The sequence below is a fragment of the Argopecten irradians genome, unplaced genomic scaffold (genome assembly GCF_041381155.1).
Source record: "Argopecten irradians isolate NY unplaced genomic scaffold, Ai_NY scaffold_0213, whole genome shotgun sequence".
NCBI lineage: Eukaryota > Metazoa > Mollusca > Bivalvia > Pectinida > Pectinidae > Argopecten > Argopecten irradians.
Genome location: NW_027187680.1, coordinates 1 through 16,619, shown reverse-complemented (window position 1 = coordinate 16,619; position 16,619 = coordinate 1). Strand labels below are relative to the sequence as shown.

Here is a 16,619-nt window from a genome sequence, read left to right as displayed (position 1 = left end):
AAAGCAATGTAACTGTAACATTCATAAAATACATTAAACAAGTTTAATTTGCATTTATAGGCCTTATGTTATTGTATTTGATATATGAGATTCCTTACAATGTTTTTTTTTAATTACAACATATCACTGCGAATAATACATGCTTATGTTATCATTACCAGCACAGAAACAGACAGAAGCCACAACAAAGACATGTCACTGTGAAGAAGTAAGTACAACTATTCTAACTTATAGTTTATGGTCCATATTTCGATCCGATTCAGTATTCATGATTTTTTGAAAACGAATTCGAAATTCATTCATTCTATTTATTTATATTTGTTATAGATAAAGACCTACCCACAATGCACCACCGGTTACGCCGTGTTCGGCAGCATTCTGGCTGTTGCCATCACCTTTAATATAGGTTTTATCATACACTGCCTGAGGTGAGTTACAATCAGTTATCAGGATTTAAATTACCTTGTTGATTTCTTGCTAACATTTTTGTTTCACTCCTATTTATAAATCTTACCCTTATACCTACGTACGCGTGTAGTAAGAATGTTTTGCTGTTATCTTGACCATAATTATTATATAATCCTTCCTCGTTGACGTGAAATCGACGTGATCATAGCACTACAAAACTTATTCGAGTATTCTATTTAAGTTTAGATAAATATATCAAAAGGCGTTAACCAAGGTACTGTGGAACTAATAGGAAGTCTCTAAAAGTATGTGTAATTCTATGTCTTTACAAATTAATTAATATATTTAAGGATGCGTGGCAAAACAGTTCGTACGTCAAGACCTTCCACCGAACTACATACTTATCGTAAGTATACACTCTATGTGTAACATGATATAGACTGGTTACACGAGTAACGATCTATCCATATTTATCCATACGTAATTTCGTTTGGAATATCAACAGGCTATTTGAATAATCTTGTTTTTCTTAACTTTATATTAATGTAAACTTTAAATATGTCTATAGAAAATTTGACATCCACATATATCTTTACAGATATGCCCGACCCCGACAGGAATTATGAAGGATTGGATTCAACAAAAATAGACACTACACGTAATGTTTATGATACTATTGGTAGACAGGGTGATTAAGATATGAAAGTGGAGAGACTTATCGCATCAATAATATTTACTTACATATACTCTTGCTTGTGATAACAAATAGGTTCAGGAGAGTCGCCATAGGCTTTAAAACAAAGACACCGGCAATGTTTTCACACTGGGTATGTATGCGATGTGTGTACTTTGTATGCATGGTAACACACAGAGTAGTCCACTAAACCTGTATAACTAAGATGGTTGCTACTGAGTAGTTCAAATATGTCGAAAGTTTGGACCTAATGAGTTACTATTTATCCCGAACGTAAATGATTGTTCTCCTGATACTCATCGACCTCCAACATATTACACATTCCTAAATAAACTTAATAAGTAGAATGATATAACAACTAATGCTATCCAATATTAACATCAACGAAACCTCATAGTTTTATTGCTACAATAACTTGAAATTGTTGAAAAAATGACCCTTTTTCAGATAAAAAAACTCGTTTGGAGTTTATGAACACTCTGTTTCAGTTTGATATATGCAGTATAACCGCGTAATATAAATAAATCCTTGATATTGTCATGGATGTGATTACAGTAAAACACGTTTATAACTTAAATCTTTACAACGAATATATACTTAAAACGTATTTTATGTTCCTATTCGTTCCCATTAATGATATATAATATGTATATAACGAACTATGAATATAATGAAGTGATATCCATTATGTCTGCATAGACTTTACGGCATAATACCATAATTCTGTGCATAATAGCTATCATGGTTTTGGTGATTCCTATTTTTCATATAAAGAAGATTAGGTACTAAATTCATACAAAACGTCCAAAATTGTTTGTTTTAGTTTTACGTCCCATTAGCAGTCAGGGTCATGTAAGGACGTGACCGGGTTTGTTGGTGGATAAAAGCCGGAGTTCCCGGGGAAAAAAACCACTGGCCAGCGGTCAGAACCTGGCAACTGCCCCACATGGGATTCGAACCCGTATCCTAGAGGTGGAGGGCTTGTGGAATTATGTGGTGACATCTTAACCACTCGGCCACCGCGGCCCCTAAAACCTGTAAGAGTAATTATTGATACCATAATAGAAATATTAAGGAGAAAAATACTGGCGTATCAAGAAGAGGTTGATGCATTTACAAATGTTTCTAAGATATGACAGTCCTTGTAGATATTTTAGATTATTTCAGATTGCTTTTAAAATTGTTATCATGTCAATTTTTAATAAAAAGAAAGCATCAAACTGTGTTTTTCTCTTTTTTTCGCTTGTTTTGGCGATATTGAGATGTTTTTTGTGAATAAAACAGTAGGAATAATTGAATACGCAATACCTGATACATTAGTAACATACTTCTTATATATTCCATACTTAACAGAGTGCTTGGCAGTGTCAATATACAGTGGATCAAATTACATTTGGCCAAACATTTACTCACAAAACAAAGATAATCATTGAAATTAAGGGAGACAACCCCAATAATATTATGATTATTATTTTATATACATTTTGTAATGAAATAAATGGAGTAGCAGACAATAACATATTGTTCTCTATAAAGGGTAAATAATGAACATAGAAACAATAACCAAAAAGGGATCATCCTATTGATGAATTTTACCTGCAAATATGTAGTGTATTTAGCATAGTTGTGCCCCTTTCTACAAACAGATACAGACCACTAAAGAGGTTGAAATATACCTGTTCAATTGACAAACATTTGTAAAATTCAAGTAATATTTTATGGGCCAATTCATCATGTTATGGTGTCATTTAAATGAAGTAACGTTATGGTTCAAATGACTAAGCTAGCCAGATATATCCAGTCCAGATAAATCATCATATAAGAGTCGACGACAAAACTATGACGAATCCTAACAATACTTTTTGTAAATTGATGTGACGAAGCGGAATCAAACAGAAAGCGATACAGAGTAAACACCATAACAATTGGTTTTCTTTAGTAATTTGTCTTCAAACAAATTGTTACAGGATCGACAGAATATGTTGTATTTTTCTAACAACACATGCTTTTATACCTCGACATGGAAACAAATCGGCGTTAGGAATCTCATCAACGATAATATATTCCACATTTGAAGATATGTCATAGCGTAACAAAAAAAATCAAAAACAAAAAGTGTGGATATTTAGTATAAGAGAAGTGTGACTGGGCTTATTCAACGTCCCCTGTTCAAGAGAGACTATTGATGGGTTAATAGTCCTTCTCATGTAGTAAGTATGGTCGTGTAAAAAGCAGTTGATCCTCGGTCGTTGAACAAAAGCAAATGCTGACAACGTCGATGGAAGTTTGGTTTTCTCCTTTTCAACAAATATCAGAACAGGTTTGAAATTGTATCTACGATATATCAGAGTAGTTTGCTGTGAACATAAAAACGGTTATTTGGAAACAGAAATTGGAAGATGAGAAATATTTGAAGTTGTTCTAAACGTAGTTTTTATTTAATTTTATTGTAATCATGTCACGAATTATGGGTGTCGGCCGCTAGCAGCGAATGAATCCCACAACTCATACCAAACAAATAAACAATTTATTCATATATATATATTATCTACAGAGATAAACTTTTAGAACTTAGCAGTCTTCCCTGTCACCTTATACTCACAAACGACATCAGACATGCTTATAATTTACCCCATCTTAAAGTCAGCGTCTTTTTATGATCTCAATTTTGCTATTGATATAATTATATGATAAATTATAACAGGATTAACTATTTGTCATAACGAATACAGACACTTTACCGAATAAACCCCCTTAAACCTCTGGGAATTTTCTGTTTATCTTGAGTGTTTATCGCCTTTCACGTGGGGCTCAAAACACAAGAAACAAAGAACATAAAAAATGAACTTATCAGCCATTATCTAAAGCTCTTATCGTGTGAGTAATTTCAATATTTTCCGGTTAACCGTCATAGTATTGCTATATTTTTTCAAATACCTAATATTTCTCAAGTGATATGGTCATAAAACACGATAGTACTGACACTGAATTATTTTACTTAATAATTGCTACAATCGTCTATAAAGTAATAAAACAGATTAAATTAGCAATTAAACTTACGCAAAAACTAATTTTAATTGCTTTGCACCTTAGCTCAGTGTTGAGAGAAATGATTGCATACTAACTACGCTTTTTTATTTTACATCGATTGCGAAACAAATTATACAACTTAAACAAATCACTTTCGATTGCCCGAATGTAAGCGCAAGAGTTGGAGGAATAACGAGTGCCTTGGAAAATCCACGCGATCGGGTTGGTGACCTCTGACCTTCTATGTATATCAATATACTACCTGTAGTCTTCAATTTAACTGACAAATTTGTCATACTGCAAGATCAAACCAAAGCAAAGTTTTATATGGATCATGTGTAGCACACAGGTCATGTTTGTTTTATAATTATAAAGTGGATGTTATCTCCCTTAAGCTTGTATGAGAGCGACGTACATGTATGTACAGGTAATATAATCTTACAAACCCACTGTTCAAAGTTAAGTGATTACATCATTGATGTATTATGTTTGTACGACAAATTTTACTCTTATTTTAACTAAATTGGACAATTATCACCCGAATATTGTATAGGTGTATGATGTAGATTATCAAACTGAACACACTTCCAATATTTGAACATTAAAGATTGAATTTTGTCAGGCCCGCGTTTAATGTACTTGGTTTGTACGTGATGCTGTTAACACATACTATCATATATTGTCTTAGTGGAAAACTGTAAATTTATACTTAAATCATTGTGTATCTATATCAAGATAAATCTAAATCTGTATCATCAATCCCTTATGACATATACTGGTCGGTCCGATAACGTCTGTAGATAGATTTTCCTGTAAGCAGTTCACTATCTCTTTAAAGTGATAAGTTTCTAACGTGAATTCAAAAACAAACACCGCAATATTGACTCTATTTTTTGTTACTAAATTAATCTCTAATGCAATATTCCGCGATATGCTATATTATATTAATTAAAAATATAACGTATAAGTTGATATCAAAACCAATAAAAATACGGTACCGGTATATCTTGAGGAATTCATCAATATAATAACTCATAAATGAAACACCAAACAAATACAAAGTATACTAGACATTGTCATGGACAATTTGACTGTTCAGATTTTCACATCCATTTTAAATTTGACCAAAAGGCTTTTTTTAAGAAAACTAGTAAAAATACGAAAAGGTCACAAACCATATAAACAAAGTATAAAGTGTAGTCCTTCGTTTCCATTGTACTATACCGTGCCATGCCACAGTGATCTGATTTGGAATAAAAGTAGAGTTGGTGCTGAAATGTCGATATAAAAATATATGTAAAATAAAAATCAATCAAATGCAAAGTAAAGAAATCATTCATAGAGACTAAGGTACACAAAGAAGAGATGAGACATATACCAAACTGGTTGCAGATTTCGTAGCAGCAATTACGAAGACAAGAACAAAATAAATATACATTGACATTTCAATATGCTCTAGCTTTAGTCTCATTCAAGATATATGTATACACTTGTAGACATGATGTTTATAGAGTCATACCAATGTTGAGATGTTCAATGCATGAGTAGTACAAAAATAAATGACATTGGATGGCTTTAATGAGAAAAAGGGATCGTTTTATCTTACATACCATGCCTTTCATAGTTATAAAAATGGAGACGAATACACATCTGTAAATGCCATATTATATATTAACACATAAAGTCTTAAAATAATAGAATTCAAATATATAATGCCGCGTGTCTATACTGTATATCATACAGAAAGCGGCACGCTGTAAACATTGCATTTAAATAGTTTGTATTATACGTGTTTTATTTTCGATTTCTGATAACCTTTATGGTTCTGTATACGTGTTGGTATCAGGATGTTTTCTCAACCGTTGAAAATCAATAGGATCAAAACTTGTAGGCACTTTCACGAGACCACGTTTAAGACATCTTTCCGATGTTCTTATTTTAATATTACACCCCCTCCCTACAGAACTCCCAGTCAAACGTCACAGATTTATGGACGTCACGCCCATAGATCAAAGAACTGTTTCGAAAAGAATCGTGATATCTTACTTTCTTACATAGCGTGCCATTGACACCGAAATAAATAGAGATTAGAGTGTATAGCACATAAAAACTTACAATTCGACAATGGAATCCATGATCTACGACAGAAATGCAATTTACCTAGGCGTGCATGCTCATTCTAGTGTTCTATTTATGATTAGTGATAACAGTTATGGCTCTGTGTACGTGTTAGTATTAGGATTTTTTGTTCAATTTATCGACATCTACAAATCAATAAAAAAAGGATCAAAGAGGCCTTGTTGTTCAGGTACAATTTATTTATATTTAAAGTATGTCCCGAGGATGAGACATTTGATATCACTGTGCTAAAGATAATATGGTAGGCGTGATTTTAAAAGATTAGTTTAGATAACGAAATTGGCATGCAGAACGGAATCGCCTCATTTATGAAAAAAACATTGGCATAATGTAAATGCACAGAACATGAATTGGAATATAATTTTCGGTCCTGAAATATGAATTGATGCATGTTAGCAGACAACTTGAAAATGATAAAAATGAATATAAATTGACAAATAAGAACTTATACATGATTTAAAATTAATAAACCAATAAATAAAATTAACATTGAAATAAATAAATAGCGGAAATAGCGATAAAACACTACAAGATTCCTATTAGTGAGCGTAGGTTTCAATTATGCAACAACTAAAACTAGAAACTCAGACAAGTCTTGCATGATTAGCTTGCATGATAACGAAACTTAAAGTGTACACGGAACGGAAAATTATATTTTGATATGTTATTCTGTCTGATCTCCTGACAAGAATGTTGAAAACCGCATCAAAATCGGCCGCTTCAGTACCGAGATACCGCCCTCCGAAGTGCTCGATTTTTACCTGTATAACGACTGCTAATCAGGGTATCGGCCGCTCACCCTGATTTGGGAAATAACAGGATGTGACGTCACGAGGACAACGGCAGTTGTGAGCTGTATATGTTTGGTAGTGGGGTTATAGCACAAAGGTGGACATATATATATTCCTGAAATGGGGTTACGATAATTTGACAAATATGTATACAGTTATGATGACGATTTGATCATATTATATTAGGAAATATCGCAACTGAAATAAGGCTAAAATACATATTTATAATCAGTCTAAAAGCATCACTTTGTGTACCTTGTGTAAACTTTTATACGTGCACGCCTCGGTACGTTTTTACAAGAGATCTAATCCCTGTTTCAACAAATCACTAAATTATCAAACTTCGGGAATATTCAATTTTCACTATGTAATCTTAAAAGAGACAAATTCGGAAAATGATGGTCATATAATTATCCATTTGAATATGTTTCTGTATAAATAAAAATTCACCGCTATGAATTTCAAGAACCAACATAACAAAAAAGAAAATGTGTTGAATGTATTTTATAGTTCAATACACGTATACGTAGCCATCATAGACATAAATTGGGGGTAAACAATAAAACAAAACTTGAGAGTTTGAATTTATAATATAAAATTCATTTATAGCTATAACGTGTTTCTCTTCTCTTTTAATCTATGTCGACATGTGTTATTTAAACAATCTTCAACAGTACATTTATTGATCATATAGATTATTATTTTTGGTATCATAATTATGATCGATATTGACCAAAATTCACAAAGAATAGGACATCTGAAATCTAGTAACTATCAGATGTATCAAAATTCTGACATTGTGCATTATATTTGCATTAATCTTTCTCTATATGTCATTTGTAAATAATTTTGCAGTTTTTGTTATAAAAATACATATACATGAATGTATGCATGGGTGTTTCTGAAGTATATACATGTAGTGCTTGACACACTTGTTATATGTTACGCATAAACGGTGTATTTTACTTTTATTTTCAAACCAAAAATTTATAAGTGTTTACAAATATGACATTATACAACATTAACATGATGGCCTATCGCTAACTTACCTGTGAACTGATATTTTGACACGTGACGTGTGCTAATCAACTAAGCGTGGCAGGTCACTAACACCTTTCTTACGTAATCCCCTCATTAGCCAGGGTTGATCACGCGCTTTAGTTACTGCAGTATACAGGTATAGAGATTAACGCGGCACGACATTGAAAGTATTCTGATTTTGAAACTTGATATCTGATATTTGGAAAAGACATAGACATCTTCAGTTCGTCTGACCCGTGCATGATTTATTGTTCTAGTAAAGACACTAATGAATGAATGTGAGCGAAATATCAACAAGTCGTCGGATGTACCGTATTACGTGTATATGAAAGCTGAATGTATTTCGTCAAAAAACAATTAGATCGGAAAATATCACTCTATCTAAATTCTAAATATGTGTTACGGTTCTCAAAACTTAGTATATAGAATTAAATCCACCAACTCACAGTAGAATTAAATGACAAACATATTTACTGGTAATTAAACAATGGTATAAAATGTGTATTAAGTCACACGATCGATTTCAGACAAAACACGTACAATTAGTAGCTAGATGCATTTGCACATATGCAAAAAAATCTGTTTAGAATCATACCTTAAGTCGTATGGGCAGGTTTTATGAAAAAGTCGGAATTTTGTAAAGTGGGTTCAAGGATTTATTTGACCAGTTGACATTAGACGACCCGAGTTGGGTTTTGGGTAACATAATCAAGAACATATACGTCCTTGATATAATATTCATGTATATGTGGTCCCAAACACCGCGGATATACAACGTACATGGATTATTACGTACATTTTATTGTGTGTAATTATGCAGTAATCGCGCAGAGATGTTCATTTATCTACGACAGGTACATCAATATATGTATGGTATAAATCCCTATTTCCATGCATATTCCAAACTCATATCTGTGATTGAGGATAATATTAAATAGATATCGGACATGTACACAGGTATTTGTGTCTTCAAAATCGATTTTTACAAACGGATGGTTCACATTATCGCCACTCTAACTTATGCGAGTAGAGTCGATCCCGTTGTCCTCGTGACGTCACAGGTCAGGGGTCCTGAATCGGGGTCAGTGGCTTGGGGCTTCAGGTGTGTTCTAGAGAAACGGCGCATTATCTCTAATACCGTAATCGCTATGAAACTCGTACTTTCGGCATTCTAAATTTTATCCAATGACGCTTTTATCAAGCCTTATAAACCAAACCATTCCGTGTACACTTTAAATAACTCGTGATTACGTAAAATTATTATAATTTATGACACACATATCATTTTTATTCCTCTCCCGTTATAAAGCACCAAACAGTTTTTAGACTATACTATTTTTGTATATTCCTTTCTCTACATTTTATGTAAATGCGACACTGTCTAATGGATTTATAAAGTACATATGTAATCCAAGCATAGGAGCTATGATCACATAAAAACTTCGGTTGTCATTGTTTATATCCGCCATGACACTACTACTAAGATAACACTATCAACCCTTGTACACCCCACGAGATAACGGTCACAACATTGAGCTGTAATGATATGAAAAAAGACAGAATTCCAGCGGGACCCGGGTATGATAACGGTTTCACTGATAACACGGCCTTCCTGGTTCCTATATATATATATATATATATCGTGTAATGGAGGAATTTTACTTCCTTGTAATCATTACAAATAACATGGCCACATTTAGGACATCATGAGGTGATCAGCGATATTTGACGGACGATTTTAACATGGAAGTGATTGTTTATTTCAAGGGATTTCTTGTGGTTTGTTTCTTGATGTACTCAGTAAACTGCTCAAGTAAGTATGTTGTTGATATAAAGTCCATAGTTGTCTTTGGAATCGTTTGTTGTTAGGTTTGGTTATGGTCTGATGTCATTTTACCCCGCCTTTTCCTGTAAAATATTACTACTACTATAACCACTACAACTGGTATCTAAACTACTATTACCATCAAACCAACTACAACTGATCTCCTAGCTACTACTACCATCACAACCACTACAAATGGTATCCAAACTACAGAAGTTCAACTTAGTTATAAGTTACAACATAGAATCAATGCACTTAATTGTTGCTTTTTGGCTTGCTAGTTTTACCTTATGTACCTTAATTTTTCAACATAAGATATTGTGTCTTCGAAAATGAAGAATTTTGATATTATACCTAACATAGGTTCGATCATGTACTAGGTAGTCTTTGATAACATATGCATCTTTCAAGCTGTATCGAAGCATTCCATCGCTATTTATTTAATAGGATATCAACTTTTAAATAACTAAGTAAATTCAATTCCTAATCTTTGTAATTGGAGAAAATGAATGTTAGATTTTTTACAAAAGGTGATTTGATAAATTAAATTTTACAGATTTAATAAATAACCATATCTAGTGCTGCACTATAAGCTATTGAATCACAATATTAGAGGAATTAAAAAAACAATGATTGACGAATATATTTGATATTTACTGTTTTATTTGAAATATAAATACATAACTTTATATATATTATTCAGGAAATTTGGCTGTTAATAAAACAGCAACACAAAGTTCGACTTTTAGCGTTTACACCGCTGGGAAAGCTGTGGACGGTATCTTCGCGAGTGATATAAATTCTGGACACTGTTCCCACACGGGTATTGGACAACGCAAGGCCTGGTGGAAGGTTGACCTAAGACAGGTTTACCGGATACAGATGATCAACATCACTTACAGACACGACTGTAAGCAGTAATGATGCTAACCTTAACAAAATATTCTACCTGTAAATATGATGGCTTAATAGTTTCACCATTATTTGATGCGTTTTGCCCGGTACATGTAGAGTAAATATTTTGAATACCTGATTAACCTACAGGCCTGTATATTTCTCACATAATTGACTGCTATTTCGATGTTTTAGATGTTCCAAAATTATATTGATAGCCCAATACACTGATACGTCACGGTTGAACATCCACTTTGTTTCAAATATTTAAGTAGGCGAGCTCCTTTCGGCAGAAGCATAACTGATGTTCGTTTTACTCTGTCCATTTCTTATGTATTTTTATTTCTTTTTCAGATATGCCAGAGAAAATAAATCGCACATAACAAATCCCTTTCAATTTTTAGATTCAATGTATCACTTTATCATGCAATCATCAGTATAGACGATGTCCTTATACAACAAGGCTATGTTCATCCTCGAAAGACGTTTTAGAAATGAGTAATTCGTCATTTCTTTATAACAGAAAAGGAGAAAATGTTGGGATAGGGATTCGAACCCGGGACCTCTAGGTATTTTAATTTCCAGGCTACTACCGTAGGGAAACTTATGTTTAAGTGGTTAGTATGAATTAGTCTTTCAAATTAATTTGACTAAGCAAAGTTATCAGTTATAATATTGCAATATGGCTTGTATACCAGACTATTTCCTTTACAGATATACATCGCCTGGACGGTTACAGTCTGTACGTCACAAACAACACCAACATGACGCAGACTGATGGTTCTATCAACGAACATGACGGACATCTGTGTTACGTTGACAACAGTCCAGGGTACCCAACATTCAACCAGATCCGCAATTGCCATATGAAAGGACGTTATGTCGTGTTCTTCAATATGAGACAACGTGAAGATACATATATTGAACTGTGTGAGGTCCAGGTCTACGGTGAGTATATTGTTGAGGTACTTGTAATTGTTTCATTTTATATTACAAATATTAACCACTAATTACAGTAACAAACAGAAAGTTGAATGATTGTATTACGTATTAAACCGTATTAACATATTATAACGACATATCTACTTCAGGGTACAGGATATTTACCTTCTCACTTTACTTACACATACAATACTTATCAACATCGTCTCTAGTCCACAACCAAAGACAAGAAACAGGTGAGAATGAAGAGGAAGGACCAAGTCTTTCTGACATTCTTACTTATAATAAATAATTAAAGATTATGTGGGCTTATAAATGTCTATATGCCAAAATCAAGCAGCGCGGAAACATATTCATAAATGAAGTGGAAAATTGTAAAGAATACTACATTGAGTGTTATTGAAGAATAATTAAGTATTTTCCCTCAGACTAAAGCGCGAAAACTCGACGTTATCATGACGTCACAATAGAGATTAAGAAAAATAATCCATTGGAAAACCAATAAAATAGTACGTTTAAACGTATTTTTATGTTATCATGTTATCTGAAAAATAAATTATAAGCATTGATGTAACTATTTTTAAGTTCATCTAGTAACAAAATAAATTTTGTTTCCAAACTTGTGAGAATCCGTACGCGGATTCACAGTTTATATCTTTAACAAAAAATGACATCAATGCTTAACTTAATGGACTTTTGGTAGTTTTAAAGCATCGAAATATACATGTTGGTACCTTTTGCACAGAAATTGTTCAATAATGAAGATATTTTTACAGTTCTTATGGTTTAAATTGCAGTTTAAAAAACAACAACTTCGTTATAAAGGGAAGTTTTACATTAAGGATATTCTCTTCTGAGATGCCAACGTTTTCTTATGGCTATTTTTTCTAATATTCATATTGGCATAACTGTTATTAATAGACTGCGGCACTAGCTGTAACTTTATGAAAACATGGAGGACAACAAGATATGAAAGCATTTATAACTCTGACAGTGTTTGTTGTAATTGTATTGTATCTATGCCCCAACAATGATAAGTACAAATTGCCAAAACATTATGTACTTATTAAATGTAATATAGTATGACATCCTGGGTTATTATTTAAACTTGAAAAATATGGTATTAAGGGAAATCTCCTTAATTGGTTTAGAAACTACTTCAGTAATCGTAAACATAGAGTTATGACTGAAGGCTTCTACTCGTCATATAGACAGATAAGTGCTGGTGTCCCCAGGGATCAGTCCTCGATCCTTTTCTATTTCTGATATATATCAATTAGATGCAGCTAGAGTTATTACAGGACTGCGCAAGGGAACCTCGCACTATGAACTGTTTTGAACTTGGTTGGGACACCCTTGCTACAAGACGGAAAAAAACACTAAAAAGACTAATTCTCTTGTACAAAAATTATTATGGGAGCTGCTCCCACTTACTTAATATAATTGAGTGATTTTTTTAAAATAATGTAAATCCATATTTATTAAGAAATGAACGAATCTTTACAATACCTGTATGAAGGACAACTGCATATGCATTTTTTTACCATCTACAATAAGAGATTATAATGAACTTGCAGCAAGGTTTGACTTAACTAATATCACATCATTATACCAATTTAAGCAACTCCTAAACAAATCTGTAATTGACATTACCACAGACACAACTAGGACCACTGCATTTGTAAATACAGGTGATAGGAAAGATAATATTTTATTATGTCTACTTAAAAATTCTTCAAGTAATCTTAATTTTGATCTTTATTGGGACCATCTTACTGAATCACCAACTTGTAGCTGTGGTAATGCTCATGTACTGTACAACAATATTTTCTTGACAGTGTGAAATATGATATTCCACGCAGAACTTTAAAAGATAAATTATTTGATGATTGTCACAACCACTATAATCTAGATAGGATTCTATCAGGTTGTTGTGAACGTGATGATCAGGCCAATAAATATATAGTTGAAAGTACTATTGAGTTTGTAAGATCCGCAAATAGATGTTTTGAGCATATAATACAGGACATGTAATGTAAAATAAAATATAACAAATGCAATAATACGTTGATTGCACTTCACAATAGTAAATAATCATATCACTGTGCCTTTGATCACTGGTTGCCATTCCTCCATATAGATCTAGTGGTTGCTTTGTTTGATTTTTTGAATATTTTATACTTGTATGCATTATGTATTAATTATAATAATTACTATGCAGTGTTGTTTAGATGATTATATTTTAGCTCTTAACATGAATATGAATTTTCTGGAGATGGATTAATTCAATCAACATCTTATCATTATGTCCTATATTTTCTAACACTATAATTATATAACTTTTATATGTAGATTAACTTATATGCACTTTTAAAAATCTTTCAAAGTGTATTCATAAATAAGGCAAAACTGACTCACTGCTCTTAACAATCTTACTTTAAATACAGAATCCAGTATCCATGACTATAGCCTCTAAACTCATGGCAAATGGCTAGTAAGCCAATATGGAATTTTTTGGTATGTAACTTTTGGATGGAGGGAAACCTTTCATTAAATACTGGATTCAGTACCAATAACCTTTTAAAACCTGGCAATTATCTTCTATATACATATAGTTTTTAGCAATTTAACATGATTAAAAAATATCCGTAAATACAAATCTCCAAATTCAAATCTTATATCTGTTAATTACTATATGTTTATACTGTTATTTATTGTTATATATTGTAAACAACACTGCGTATGATCACTATCTTATACATCTTATATATATTGCTATGCACTAGTTGTTTCTTAGGGAGAGAACTGAAATAGGCTATGCCTGTTGTTCAATCCTTTTTTCAAATAATATTTTGAAATAAAATTTGTTGAAATTGAAATGTAATATTAAGACATTTCCGTTAGGACATATTAGATAAAACAATGTTTTATATTCATTGTTTACATGTCACGTGAGTTGTCAATTACTTTTTGTTCGCTAATAAGCCATATTGACCATTATATTTAAATGCTCTGATATTCTACTACTAGACATATATGCTGTATTTAGGTAAGAACACCACGAAAGTGCGAGGCATCAGCTAAGTTTTAATAATATAATCTTCGATTTCAGTGATTTTATCCACAGAGGTTACAGATTAAACAAGCTTGCAATTTGTGGTTGTAATAAACCAAACTTTTCTCTAAGAAGTGAATATCTATTAAATATAGATTTCTTTATCTGTTGCAGGATGTCCAGTTGGTCAGTTTGGATATAACTGTGGCGGTACCTGTCACTGTAAGACTGGCGGCTGTGACCCGGATACTGGACAGTGTGATGTAATTGGATGTCAGACAGGGTGGATGGGGCTGTCCTGTAGTCTCCGATGTCACTGTGACGGGGGCGGGGACTGTGATATAGATACGGGGGCGTGTCCGGGAGGACGATGTCAGTCTGGATGGAGAGGGAAAAGCTGTTTTGTCGGACCACGTAAGATTTTGTTTTACTTAGTTTCACATGAAGGTTACATTGTAGTCTTTGTTACAAATATGTGGACCGCATGACATAAGTGAAAGACACAAATATGGCGGAGTCAACATGTGCTTTTATTACCCATGATTACAGTTCGGTATTACATTAGTCATACTTATTACCGGAATTATACTACGGATAGTGTCGACTGACAAACAGCGACAAGACTTAACTATGCAGATACATTACATCTTTCCACCATTAAGTAAAGACTATAAACCGTCTATAAATATTTATCAAAACGAAATGATTAATGTTTTCACATGTCTGACTATAGTATCACCGCTGTTCAAAAACGTACTAACACTGTAAGAATCATTGTTTTTCATCATAACTAGAACTTCGAACACTTAAAATATACTGCTGGTATACTAAATAACTTGTAAAATTTAAGATTTCTTCAAAACACTTTGAACATTTAATTAACTGTGTCTCTGGGGACTGTTCATTTCGGAGTCACATAGTTACTTCACACGCTGTGGACGGACAGATTGAGTTGGCTGTCTGCTGATCTTCCCTTTCCTCACAGGTTGAGCTTCCGTTGTGGTTGCTACATCTGTTGGAATTGGAGTAGGGGTAGGGTTGTCCTATTCCACATTATCCTGCAATTATTGACTGTCTGGTTCATTGACTGTCAGACAATGTCTTTGTCGAATGTGATCGACATGACGTCTGACAACAGTACCGTCTTGTCCTTCAATATTGTACGATACAGGTATGTTCTTAGGTACTATCTCGGCAGACTTCCATTTATGTCCTGCATAGACGTTTTTTTTATCACCGACTGCAAACGAACGATGCTTAGCACGAGCGTCGTGATAGTCTTTCTGAGATTGTTGTCGTTTCTCGACTCGATCGCGTACTTGAGGTCTTACCAAGTCTAACATTGTCCATAACTTGCGACCAAATAACAGTTCTGCTGGTAATAAATCTGTAGAAGTATGCGGTGTTGACTGATATGAGAGAAGAAGACGGCTCAATTTAGTATCGCCATAGTAGTGTCACCAAAATTTCCCATCTTTTTCTTTTCCCCTTTGAAGATTCTAACTGACCGTTCAGCTAATCCGTTTGTAGCAGGGTGATGAGATGAAATTAAGCACGTGTTTGATTCCGTTCTCTCGAATGGATGTCTCAAATTCTTCACTGACGAAACATGGACCGTTGTCAGACACGAGTTTTCCGGTAAACCGTGTTCCGCGAAAAAATCTGACATAGTTTACTGACAGTCACCTGTCGGTTGCGGACTTCCACTTACTGTAAGAGTCAACAACGACCAAATACATTTGTCCTTGGAAAGGCCAATCCCAAGAGGGTAATGGGGCAAACTGGTGGTGCAGGTCGCTG

At 33.4% G+C, this 16,619-nt stretch overlaps 1 protein-coding gene and 1 long non-coding RNA gene across 2 annotated transcripts; both read left to right on the top strand.

The window, feature by feature from the left end:
* The first annotated feature begins 369 nt into the window (after positions 1 to 369).
* Positions 370 to 1,651, top strand: LOC138312117 (uncharacterized). The gene is made up of 3 exons (XR_011206863.1): positions 370 to 428; positions 759 to 814; positions 1,007 to 1,651. It is a non-coding gene; the product is annotated as an uncharacterized lncRNA (long non-coding RNA).
* Positions 1,652 to 9,846: 8,195 nt separating this feature from the next.
* Positions 9,847 to 15,233, top strand: LOC138312116 (fucolectin-5-like; the record flags this gene model as incomplete). Its single annotated transcript, XM_069253156.1, has 4 exons — positions 9,847 to 9,916; positions 10,632 to 10,838; positions 11,537 to 11,770; positions 14,994 to 15,233. Coding segments are annotated over exons 1-4 (751 nt in total), but the record flags the coding sequence as incomplete, so codon positions are not given.
* Between the last annotated feature and the right edge of the window lie 1,386 nt (positions 15,234 to 16,619).